Here is a 13,788-nt window from a genome sequence, read left to right on the forward strand (position 1 = left end):
TATTTTGGCACAATTATTCTTATGCTCATGACACATTCGTAGACGCAGTGGCATCTAAACTATCTGAACAATAAAAAACCGATAATTGTCCATTTCATATTCTTCCCCTGTGTGGTCTCAAGAGCCAAAAATATCGAAGTATCAGTGCAAATCAATAACACAAAACAAGAGAGGGCATCGCTACATGTATGGTCTGGCCATCCCTGGAACCTTCAATAAAAGGTGTCTGATGTAGAAGAGTTTTGTACTGTTTAATATGAAGAGCTTCTTCAAGCGCAGGGGTTGTAGAGACAGTTATACTTTGATATAATGGTTGTGAAGAACACTTTTTGAGAAAGGCGTAAAGATAACACTTTGCTCCTTAGATGTCTTTCGACTTGTCTTGTTTATTAGACTAGCCGCCTTTGCCATCTCCCCTACAACAACCACCTGCTACACTTTTGCGGGACTCACTTCGCTCCACCAAGACTCTCATCAACTCCTTCTTCTTTGACAACCTCTACTTTTGTAATCAGTCCAGTAGCGGTTGGTGTCAGTGAAATGTGGTGAGGCAGCGCGGGGGACAGGTGGTGGCTGTAACAAAATAAACAACAATTTTTTAAAAACGTGCCTGCCGGTCTTCTGGTCACGGCTCTTCTGTTCCTCTAGGCACAGGCTGAAGCTCCCAGACGTCCCTATGGCCAATCCAGGCGCTGCTCTCATACACATGAGAGCAGTGTTGGGATTGGGCAAAGCGGGTTTGTTTTGCGCTCCATCGTAGCTGGGAGCCTGAGTCTGCTGATCTCTCCTCCCAGCAACACAGCTGGGTTGGAGAGATGTCAGTGTGCATGACTGTTCGGAAGTCCTAAGACGGCCCGCCAAACCGTCATGCGCACTGACAACAGTACCCACCACTCCTCCTACCCCTGCTGCAGTGCTGTGGCCCCCCAACCCACCCCAAGACTTGGCTGCAGGATGGCAACGTGAAAATGGGCGCCCCTTCCAAGGAATGTTCGCAAATCTTAGGACAAAGCTAAGTATATTTTCCGATTAGCTTGTCTGCGGGCGGGGTGGGGACGGCGTGCCACCACTAAACCAGTTGCTCATAGTAGTTCTTTGACTCTGAGACAGTCACTAAAACACTTACGTGCTCAAGATGATCTCGTCTCAGAAAGAGGACTGTTTCTGAGTGGCAAAACAGGACACTTTTCAAGTTTCTTGTCCCATGTGTTAGACCATATTCAACAACTCAATTCCCTACCCACGAAGAACATCAGCATCTACGTCCTGACCTGATCACTGCGTTTGTCCACTCAGCACATACTTGCCAACCCCAGCTGCCCTTGCATACTTTCCAATTTCCAGTCGATTGTCCTCCTCGTGAATCTGAGTTCAGCGACTTCCAATCAATCATCAAATGATTTACACCACCTTTCCAGCTCAAGAACTTGCTGGTCCAGATAAACCTATCTTTCTTCACCAACATCATGCCTCCTGTTCCGAATCACAGGTATTCATGATATGCCAGCAAGGTCTTATATGGCTCTCTGTGGTCCAAATATCCTCCCTGTATCACAATTGGAAAAATAAACCAGGAAACCACCAATCGAACAATCCTTGTGCGCCACCTTTGTTACTGCTGTACTATGTTTATAGTCAAAGCTCTGTCTGCAAATAAACAGCAAATACACTGTAGAGAAATCCATGATACTTGCTAGGATCCGCAAAAGTACATGTGTAAACTTCTTCATTGGGAACCCTGATATAAACATATTTGTTTGTAGTGTTAGCTAGGTCACTCAATGGAGTAGATTAACATATATTTTGTTCTGGGGTTGTGTCACAAAAGTGAAGCAAACAGTTAAAAAATGTTTTTACTATGTAGCGCAAAATATGTTTCACACTGGAAACTTGCATCAAAGTAACGCAAGTTGCTGCTTTTCTTTACTTTGGATCAAGATGGAGTTCCAGGGGTAGTACATGGGTGTTCCTAGGCAACCCACTTTGCGTTTTGATGCAAAAAACGATCTACTAACAACAGTAGACAAGGTTTTGCGCCCAAAAATAGTGCCATTTTGAAATAGGTGAAAGGCTTTTATTTCTCCTAATTTTTACGACTTTGCATGTTAGCTGCTAGGTACAACACACAACTGAAGTAGGACAAGGTTTCAGGTTTTTATAGGCATAGTATTCTGTACCAGAAGGGTACCCTTCCAGTACAAAACCTATGCTAGAAATCATGCAAATACTCTCGCACTACGGTGCAAAGGTGTATCTGTAGCGCTAGGCAGCATAATTGTGCACCATTGATAGGGAAGGAGCAGGACAGGGCCATACCTTAGTAGATTTTTTATTTTGCCCCAGTATTGGAACTTTCATAGATTCCCATGCTTTGTATCATTCCCCCGTCGTCGGAATGGGAGCCTCGGTAAACAAAAAATACCATAGCAGTAGGTACAAAAGAGAAAGAAAGGCCTAGGCCTCATCTCATTTTGTAGCATATCCACCTCCTTTTTGTAAAAGAGACCAAAAAACTGCAAGAACCAATCAGAGTAGCCTCACCCCATAGAACCCTCCTCAGAGCCTCAGATTTTCTACCGCACGTTGTGCTAAGGGAGTCTCCTCTGAGCTCTGCTCCGTTTTCTTTCTACAACTTGAATTTCAACTAATCTCTTCAAAATGTCGGATAAAGAAAAGAAGGCCTTGTTCAAGGCTTGTGCTACCTGTTCAAAGAAGAGGCTTTATGTGGAAAACAAACATAAGGATTGTATTTACTGCTTGTACCCAGACCATAAAGCCACTGATTGCAAGATCTGCAGGACCTTCTCCACTAAAACATTGAGGGATAGAGAAGGAAGACTTCTGAATTGGCTGCAGAAGATGAAGTCTAGGAAGGAGGTGGTTTTCAGCGACAGCGAGGATTCTTCTTCAGCTTCCTCTTCAAGAAGATCTAAAAAGAGGGGTAGGTCTTTCCCTTCAACATCAGCTGAACCACCTTCTAAGGCCTCTCAAAAGACCTCTGATAGGTCTAGTAGGTCATGTCCCCGAAAATCTCCTCACCGAGGTGCAAAGGAGAAAGAGGGATAGGCATCTGAGGTGTTTTCTACTCAGAAGGGATCTCAAGGGCTTTCTGTTCTCTCTCCACCACCTGGTAAAGCAAAAGGTTTCAAAAAGCCTGTTTCCCTACCTCACAAATCGAAATCTGAGAAGAAGACCCGCTCGTTGACGGTGGCATCCTCAGGTACGTCGTCAACGACGGCTAAAATCCATCAAACGGCTATTTCTACCTCAGTGACGGGACCGTCGACGACGGCAGCCTCGACGATGGCTTCGTCGACGGCTGGAGTTTCAATCTCTTCGTCGTCGACGAGATTGGTATCCTCAACGTCGACGATGATGACGCCGACGGTGGTGTCGACGGCTACGAGAACTACGTCGACGATGGCGATGACGACGTCTTCTTTGATATTGCCGACGAGCTCGTCGACTATGCTTTCGATGATTTCTCCGACGACGATGACTCTATCTCCGACGAAGGTGCTCTCGTCGAGGACGACTCCATCACCAGCGACGTCGACGACAATTCCGTCGATGGTAACCCCATCAACGGTACAAAAAGTTAAAATTTTGATAAAAAGACGCCAGATTGCACCAGACATGATATCGCCACGAAGGGTAACGCCTTTTCCTCCAGACTTACTTCTAGAGGAGGACTATTCAGAGGATGATGATGATGATGATGGTCCTTATGGGGACACTTACAGCCCATCTCAACTCCAGGTCAAGTACCAGGACTGAGATTCGGATGACTATTACGAACAACAGTGGCAGGCTCCTCCTAGGGAGCGAATGCAGGAACAATCTCAGCAGGGTATGGTCTCTATGCCCTCCTCATTGATAAATGACCTGCAAATTATGTTAATGGATTATAGGAGAAGATTTCCTTCCCAATCCTGCGAAGTCACACAGCCGCCTCCTCAACCACCTCCACCTTCTTCATCAGCTACTGCGGTTCAACCAAGGGAACAAGTACCTGCGGAAGAGAGACAGACTATCACCACAGGTGAGGCGTATGGTGATAATGATGACGATTCCGCTGATGATGGATAGGATGTGACAGAGGTCCTGGATCCAAATAGAGAGTGGGACCATTACGTTATTCCAGATCCACCCTCTCCTTCACCGGATCCGGTAGATTCCTCTCCAGCAGACATTGGAGGTTTCCATAACCTCATGGAAAGAGCTTCTAAAAGGTTTGGCCTTCCGGTACCAATGGTTCAATTGGACTGCTCCCTCTATGATTTCAAAGAACCATTCAGGAAATCCATCCGCTCTATTCCCATCATAGAGCATGTGTGGTCTGAGGGTGTGAAAGTCATGCAATCTCCAGCTACTGTGATTCGTGTTCTACCGCGGCTGGAGAAGAAGTACAAGGCCCCTGATGGTAGTCCTACTTGCCTGGTTGGCCAACCGAGGCCAGACTCTGTGATCTCCCAGGCGGCGCAAAGGAAATCGAAGAGCCCATCGGCTCCTCTGGCTTCTCCACCGGATAAGGAGGGTAGGCGCCTTAACAATGTGGGTAAAGGATTCTCTTCAATGTCAAGTCTCCTGGTTCGTGCCTCCAATGCACTTGCAATTTTGGGACAATATGATCGCCAAATGTGGTGCGGTATGTCTCTGTTTGTGGATCAGCTAGCGGAGAGTGCTAAGGCGGATGCAAGGAAGATTTTAGAGGAAGGGGAGCGTTCTTCCTCAGAGATAATTGACTATGCCATGGACATCACCACAACTGCTTTTCGTGCCTTGGCAGATTCGGCTGTCCTAAGAAGACAAGGTTGGCTACGGGCTACCTGGTTTCGCCCGGAGGTGCAGAATAAAATTCTAGATTTGCCCTTTGATGGGGATATGCTTTTTGGGAAGCATATAGATGACGCCTTACAAGATATCAAAAAGGATACTGAGACGGCCAAGTCCTTAGGCACTCTGCAACATCGTAAGGTACCTTTCCGAGGGGCAAAAGGCAAGAATTTCTCCAGCTACAGAGGAGGATACCAGCAGAGCTACTCCTCATATTCTCAATCGTCACAAACCTACAAGCCACAATACTCTCAGAGACAGGGCCAATCACCATCTTTATCTCGCCAGACAGCAAGAGGTCGACAGGGTCCCCAGGGGAGAGATTCATCCAAACGGCTATAGCGGCCTCTTGGCTCTGTCTACTGTTCCTTCCCCTCCTGAAACATCAGAGGGGGGCAGGATTTCTCATTGTCTACACAGCTGGATGATCATAACATCAGATCGGTGGGTCCTAAATATCATTCGGTTTGGTCACACATTGGAATTTCGGCAACTCCCACCTTCAAGAGCTCCTTGCGCCACCAAGTCAAAACATCTACGACTTCTATGTATCGAAGCCCATCAGCTATTCATCAAAGGACCTGTACCTCAGTCTCAGAGAGGGCAGGGATTCTATTCCAGGTTTTTCCTAGTTAGCAAGACGGAGGAGAAGTGGCGTCCAATATTAGACCTGAGGGAGCTCTCATAAAGCTGTCATTCAGAATGATATCTCTTCAGGATATTTTACATCTTCTCAATCCAGGGGACTATATGGCAACTCTGGATCTGGAGGGCGCATATTTCCATGTACCGATCCATCCAGCTCACAGACGATTCTTACGTTTCACAGTAGCCAAGAGCCACTTTCAATTCAAAGTCCTTCCTTTCGGGCTCAGATCCGCCCCACGGATATTCACAAAAGTTTTAGCCCCAGTGGCGGCGTTTCTCAGAAAGCAATCTCTAGAGGTTTTTCCCTACCTAGACGATTGGTTGGTTAGTGAAGGCTCCATCCTTTCAAAGAGCTTGCACAGCAGTCGACAATTGCATTCGACTTTTCAATCAGCTAGGTCTACGACTCAACAGGGACAAATCTGTTCTTCAACCAGCCAGGTTCCTAGGCTCTATTCTCGATACAATTTGCTGCAAGGCTTTCCCTTCGGAAGAAAGACAGAAAAGACTTATTCTTTCGGCTCGTCTCCTACAAAAGAAACGGTCTCTATCGGTCCGTCTGTACAAGTCACTCCTAGGATCGATTTCATCTTGCTTACCCTTAATTCTGCACTGCAGACTTCGGATGCGTCCGCTGCAGGAGCAGCTAGACAAACAATGGTGCCAGGCAGAAGGCACATTCGACGACAGAATATCAGTGACACCATTAATGAGGAAAGCGGCCAACTGGTGGACGGTGAAAGACAATATCTCAAAGGGTCTCACCATCAAAATTGCTCCATCTCCCATAGTTATAACCACAGACGCCTCTCTGGATGGCTGAGGGGCAGTATTGCAGGATCTTCAAGTGAGCGGTCATTGGACGCCCGAGCAACGCACTTCCCACATCAATCTTCTGGAACTCAAGGCCATTCAGTTAGCTTTGCAAGCTTTCCTTCCAAGAATTCGGAATTCCACGGTGCTGGTCCGTACAGACAACCCGGCCATGCACAAAATAAACAAGCAAGTCGGGACAAGATCTCGGCTTCTTTCAAGGGAAGCCCAAAGAATATGGAACTGGGCAATTCTCACGGGGTTTCTCTTTCGGCGGAACACCTCCCAGGGATGCTCAACATGACACCGGACGCATTGAGCCGTCTAAGATCAATGTGTCACGAGTGGGAGTTGGATCAAAGCACTCTCGACGAGGTCTTCGACTGTTGGGGCACTCCGACCATAAAAACAGAAAATGCCAATCCTACGCAAGCAGGGATCACCATCGCAATTCTCTGGGGAACGCTCTTTCGATAGCCTGGTCAGGCGCATTTGTTTATGCCTTTCCTCCAATACCCCTGATTCCGAGGCTAATCAGGAAACTCAAAGCGGAACCATGCAAAATGATTTTGATCACACCAGCGTGGCCTCGCCAGTTCTGGTTTACGGAGCTTCTCCTTCTCTCTCAAGATCAGCCAATTCACCTGTGCCCCATCCAGTCTCTATTGACAATGTCTCAGGGCCAAGTGCTCATCCAGACCCGAGCTCACTCCAATTGACAACGTGGCTCCTGAGCACAGAGAATTCCAGGATTTGAATATCACTCAGGAGTGTAAGGACATACTGTCTCCATCCCGGTCTCCAAGTACAAATAAGACTTATCGTGCCAAATGGAAACGTTTCTGCATATGGTGTCAGCGAGAGAATCTCTATCCGTACACTTCTGCTCCTCACCAGGTTTTACCTTACATTCTTTCTTTGGCTAAGTCAGGCCTGGCACATTCCTCCATTAAAGTGCACCTGGCAGCTATCTCCAGATTCAGACAAACAGCTTCAGGTCCTTCTCTGTGGTCTGCAAGGATTATCAAACAAGTCCTAAAGGGTCTCTTCAGAGTTTTTCCTGCAGTCCGGCCTCCACCTTCTGTATGGCAACTCAATTGTGTTCTGACTCATATCATGAGACCCCCATTTGAGCCTATTCACAGAGCGGATCTCAAGTTCCTTTCATGGAAGGTGGCTCTTCTCTTGGCTCTAACTTCGGCTAGACGGATAGGTGAGCTCCAAGCGCTTCCTATTATGGAACCATTTTTACAGTTCAAGAAGGACACTCTAATCCTGAGAACAAATCCAAAATTCATTCCGAAGGTCCCTTCAGATTTCCATTTGAACGAACCGGTGGTTCTGAAATCTTTTTTCCCTCGACCATCGTCTCCAGCAGAAAGGTTTCTACATTCCTTAGATGTCCAAAGATGTTTAAAATTTTATTTAGAGCGAACAAGAAGTTTCAGAAAGTCTTCACAGCTCTTCGTTGCTTACAGTACACCGCAGAAAGGGTTTCCACTTTCAAAACAGAGCATTTCCAGGTGGATTTCCAGTCCAATTCACTTTTGTCACCAGGAAGCAGGCAAGCCGCTAGACAGACATGTTCGAGCTCATTCAACGAGATCAGTCTCATCCTCTGTAGCTCTCTTTGCTGGTATCCCTATCAGGGACATTTGTAGAGCGGCTACGTGGAGTAATACCCACACGTTCACAAAGCATTACTGCTTGGACTCTGCCACAAGAAGCGAAGCGGCAGTTGGACAAGCAGTCCTGAGAAATCTTTTCCAATGAGAGGTGAGCTTTCCCTACTATCCCTCCTTCCTATGATTGCACATTTTGTATCAGATAATGTTTCCTATTTGTTATAACAAGTTATAGTGGCTGCCTATGAAAAGCAGTTTTCTAAGATGTGTTGATACTCTTGTAACAAAATGTGCTCTTATTGCTTACTGCTAGCTACTCTGATACAAAGCATGGGAATCTACGAAAGTTCAAATACTGAGGCAAGAATACAAGTTACTTACCTGTATCTTTGGTTCCCCAGTATTGGTAATTTTCATAGATTCCCATGCGCCCACCCTCCTCCCCTGGGAAAGCTCAGCTTCTTCCAAATGTGGTTCGGTTACACAACGGCTACGAAACTCTGAGGCTCTTTCAGGAGAGTTCTATGGGGTGAGGCTACTCTGATTGGTTGTTTCAGTTTTTTGGTCTCTTTTACAAAAAGGAGGTGGATATGCTACAAAATGAGATGAGGCCTAGGCCTTTCTTTCTCTTTTGTACCTACTGCTATGGTATTTTTTGTTTATCGAGGCTCCCATTCCGACGACAGGGGAATGATACAAAGCATGGGAATCTATGAAAGTTACCAATACTGGGGAACCAAAGTTACAGGTAAGTAACTTGTTTTCTTTTTTTTACATTTCTTTATTGCCATTTAAGGAACTCACATCCAACAATATAGACACATCTGATATCTGTATGCAATTATTACAATTTCCTTGATCAAAACGCAAGTGTTTGTTACACAACAGTACAGTAGACATATATCCATTCCACTACACCACCTTGTATTTTACAGCTAGGATAACTATATAAGAACCCAACTACCCAGAACCCACCCCCACTCAACCTCAAGTTGTCAGCAAATTGTCAGCATCATTTTACCTCATACATTGCCCAAAGTTCTTAAGGTATTGACACTTACTATATGGTTACCGCAGTGGACATATCTTAGTAGATATGGCTTTTTTCTACTCTCTTTCTCTCATGCAGCCCAACAACTTTGGGTGCTGCGCAATATTCTGTGACTTTTCTAAATCTGGACCCACGTGTTTTTTTATTGCAGTCATATTATGCAAAAAGAATAACCATACTGCCGCCTAAATGTAAGATCATATGGTTGCAATAACAATAAGAAAAATATCCAGTCATGTAATTTTAATAGAACAGCGCATGCATTTCCTAATGGACAGATGTACTTTGAACATTTGTAGAAACTCTTTTTAGTTTTTAATGCACACCACAAGGAAATATGATTTATACTGTCTCAGAGAAAAATCCTTTTGACTATGAATTAATGTAACTTGAAGATATAGTTTAAAACACAAGGATATGTAAAAAAAATAAAGGATAACATAGGTTAAAAAAACAAGGGCGGAGGAGCTACGCTAGCAACCAAGATGGCCGCATAAGCTCCCGGCTCTGTCGACCTCCGCCGCTGGCGGACCTATCCTGAAATGTATCCTGATCTCCCGCCCGACTCCCGTGTGTCTGAATCGTTGCTGAGCCCAGGGGGGCAATCCCGGAGTTTTTATCGCTCTGATTGACGAAGTTACACCGTCTTTCATTTTTGGGCCTACTCCAGTTTGTGAGCCGGGGCCCCGAGTACTGACCCAGCCGGGTTTCAGTTGAACAACATCGGCCACGGGTACCTGGCGGAGTCCGGTCTCATCGGAGTGAAACTTATTCTGGATCCTGGTGGTGGTCTTTGGTCCCGGCGAATACTAGACTGACGGCGACGAGATGTAATTGCTGCGGTGGGTGGGGGGCCAGGTCCCGGGGACCCTGTTGCGTCCCTCGGGGTCCGCGGGTGGGGCCCCCGCTCGCGGCACCGGTGTAAATAGCATCGAGCCTACAAGTCGCCCGTCGTCTCCGTTCATCCCGCTCCTGTTTGTTTCCCCGGAGAAGCCGGCCTCCGGGGTTAAGGACCTGCTCTATTATCGTGCAAGCGGAGATGGATCGGACGATGTGTGGACCAACACTGGGGACCGTAATGGCCGCCATCGGGGCTTTTCACCTGCAAATAGAGGTCGCTCTCCACAAATTGACTGTGAGCATCGAGACTATGTGTTTGAGACCGGACTCCAGCCCTGTGTCAGACTTGCAACATACGGTGACCCCCGCGAAGCTTGATCTAACTCGAGAGGAGAACCCCGAACATAATCAAGACCTGGTGCCATTTGTCTATGCACGAATACAGCGGTACGTTACTGGAGCCCCTGAACAACTAGCAAGACCGGCAGAGTCATCGCCCGCGCAGGACTCATTTCTTCCTTCGCTGCTGGAGACTTCCATTAATACTTATTGGACTGACTTTCGTGTATCCGGTATACTTCGAGACTTAACATTTTTTACCCTTTCAGGATGTATTGGTCTCCTTTTTCTACAACGTTTTGACTCTTTTGCTACTATTTTGGTCCTACTGGATGGGGTTTGTGCGATGGATCGTAAGGGCCAGGGCTGAATTTGACTTTCTGAGTGCGGTACAGTGACTCTCTTTTGGCTCTGCTGGGTTGTTTCCGTGAGAGTAGGGGCCAGATGGAAGTCTGATTGTCTGGGTTTGGTACAATGGCTATGTTCGATAAGGGATTTGCTGCCTCTGTAGTGCCGGGAGTTGGGCGGGAAGTTCTTTTCTCCTTCTGTGACTCCCCTATCTGTTTGCTTATTGGTCTGCTTTAATTTGTTTAGTACAACGGTAGGGGATGTCTGCTTTTGGCGAGGAGGAGGGAGGGGAGTCCGGGAGCCCGTATTGTATTGTATGACATTTCCTCCTCCACCTTTTCCCTTCCTTGGGGTTTAGATTAGTGGGCGACAGGCACGCTGCTAGTGGGGTTAGGTCGTAGCCATCTGCAGGGGTGCAGGGTGGGGGGCTGAGGGTTTTTTCTTTATTTTTCCTTTATTTTGTTCTATGACCTTTCTTTTCCCTTTTCCCTTCTTCACAAGAGATGTGGCATATTCTCCTGAGCCTTCTTTCCTCATATCTGGGTGTTGAGTGTCCGATCTTCATATCCTGTATCCTGGGTGGGCGGGTTCCGACGATGTTTGCTTAAGGCTATCTGTACCGTATTGTTTTGCCCCAGCTCTAAGCTGGTATTGTTGACTTTCAGATGCCTATAATTGTTGTATATTTCCTTAACTCATTTGCCCGTTCACCGCTACAATATGTTTCTCCAAATGATACCCGATATATACATTTCTACTCTTGTGTTATAATCAATAGAAATATATTATAAAAAAAAAAACACAAGGGCAAAGAAATGTTTTAGCTCACCCATCCTGGCACTGAAGTACCCTTCTTTTTATTAGCTTGAGTAGTACAGGTGGCCAGCGATATGGCGTCACTCACAACGTAAGAGATCTAATAACTGACGTGTGCTGACCCAATGCCTCTCTCTCTGTATGCTGCGGTGGGCAAAAGTAAGATATGAATAACAGTTCAACAGACTAATAGATAAAAAGGGCTTATGCAAAGACCCTCAATGTAAGTACATATGTATGTATGTATTTTTTATTTGTGTTTTTATTTATTACCTGAGGCCTGATAGAAATATGAACCCATCTCTAAGCCAGAGCCACAAATGAAATCACCAGCATGACATGGTATGTTTCTGAAAATGTAAACAAGGATAGGGCACACTGAAATATTTTAAAAGTTTGGAAATTAGATGATTAGAATGTAAATGTGATTTGCTATCTTGGCTTGAATGTGGTAATTTATATATTTTTTCTCTTTTTTCAAGTACCCATTCAATAGTCAGACGGCACGGCTGGACCCTCCCTGCCTGATGAGCAGCACCCCAAGATTTCATTCCACCCCTGTGGCGCCACGGTGGTCTGAAGTGGCCGGCGCTAACACGTGCTATCCAAGTCCAGCAATGCACTCTGCAAGATTTGGGAACTCTAGTGACGTGTACACACCCCTGAATACACGCAGAAACTCTGATTACGACCACATGCAACACTTTCCTGGCTTTGCCTATATTAATGGAGAGGCGAACACTGGATGGGCAAAATGAGTATTTTTGTGGCTAAATTATCTGCGTGGAACAGAGATAAAAATACTTGAGAGCCTTGTGTAATAGCTCGTGAGACAATTTGAGAACCTCTGTAAAGAGTAGTGGCGCAGCCATTTATAACGGAGAAGTAGTTCAAATCAAGACACTGGATATAAGGGACCACAAACCAATGTAACTCTATATTCTCTAGTGAGGAAGGATTTTACAATTATTATATAGCACTATATAGGCCAAGTTGTGCCTTTTTAATGTTTGCTTATCTCATACTATGTGATGCCAACTCCGGGAATCAGTTGATAACATGTTGGTAAACATGTGCGTATGTTTTTTAAAAAAAGTAGTTGGCTCAATCTATTTATTAATAATGACGTGTACTATAAGTAAGGCGCTTATAGGACACGTACCACAAGCGATGCTCTAAAAGGGATGTGTACAATAAGCTGTGTCGTGATGTAGACAATACAGCCAGGTGCTATAAGCCAGGCACTTCTAGAGGCATGTACCACAAGGATGTATTATATGACAACAGCATCATCGGTGAGTCTTACTAGAATAGAGTTCAAACTATGAAAATATACTAAAGTCAGGACACTAGTAAGAACGTATACAATAAGCACGGTGCTGATACGGATATAGACTAATACAGATATACACCACACGCTTGGTGCACAGACGTGACCCAATTCTTACTGCCAGTGACCAGATGGATGACATTCTGTAAGAACTATCTTTAGTGCTTGTGGCATTGCCTACTTTTTCGGCCTGAATCTTAAGAACAGCACAGAAGAGCTGCTAGTAAGGAGACACTGCCTTCATTTACCTCCATGTGGGTCTGTATTAAATGCGAAGATTATTCAATGCAGAATCCACAACTATTCGGTAATTTACCTTGGATTGATGGACAGAAACTATGACTGTAAATGGAGTCAACTCTGCAGAAAAATAAATTAGCAGGAAACAGTGAATGGAACATTACCCGTCGGAAGATGTGAAGAGATTTGTCGGGCCCTTTCACAATACTGTAATTAGTCCACACATTTTTATAAGAACATTCGAAGCTGTGCCTTTGAACATATTTTGTTTTGTGTATGTGTGAAAACATTATTGTCCTTCTGGGAGAAATTGTGTAGACATTTTTCTGTCTGTTGTGTAGCATTCTGTGAGTTTTTTATTAGACTACATTAACATAGTTTTTTCTTCTGTGTGATAAAATGCACTGAGAAATTACGATGGACCTATTGCCCTATGGGCGATAAATAAATATGTGAAACTATAACCTCAGAAGTTATAGCAGTGGTGTAAATAAAACTTTCATAGCGTACAAAGTGTTTATGGCTAAAAACGAAATGTGATAATATTTGTACAGTTGTTCAAGATATATGAAAGATTTTCACACATAAATAAAAACATGAAATCTTTACTTGTCAGCATTGTTATTTAATTCCGTTCACGTTACGTTCCTAACAGAACATTGTAAAGCACTAACATTAGGACAGAATTTCCTATAACACAATATCATCATTAATGTATGCAGGACATACCCTTATACATAAATATATCCAGGTACATATTTGTTGCAATATGTAAAACTATCTTATGGGTAAACAATCCTCCAAAAACATATTACTTGGGGCAAATGTCAAAACTTAAATCTAGTTTAACGAAGTGTTCAAAATAGTTGAAAAGGAGGATAAATGATTTGACCTGTGTTCCT

The 13,788-nt window shown here is 44.8% G+C and overlaps 1 protein-coding gene across 3 annotated transcripts in view; it reads left to right on the forward strand.

The window, feature by feature from the left end:
* The window catches only part of RFX4 (regulatory factor X4), a 351,260-nt gene extending 337,772 nt beyond the window's left edge, over positions 1-13,488 (forward strand). For all 3 annotated transcript variants that reach the window (XM_078654089.1, XM_078654097.1, XM_078654104.1), the window contains one exon: positions 11,799-13,488. In XM_078654089.1, the coding sequence (XP_078510215.1) occupies positions 11,799-12,074 (276 nt within the window). In that variant the 3' untranslated portion in view covers positions 12,075-13,488. The remainder of the gene's footprint in view (positions 1-11,798) is intronic.
* The last annotated feature ends 300 nt before the right edge of the window (positions 13,489-13,788 follow it).

The sequence above is a fragment of the Lissotriton helveticus genome, chromosome 1_1, assembly GCF_964261635.1.
Source record: "Lissotriton helveticus chromosome 1_1, aLisHel1.1, whole genome shotgun sequence".
NCBI lineage: Eukaryota > Metazoa > Chordata > Amphibia > Caudata > Salamandridae > Lissotriton > Lissotriton helveticus.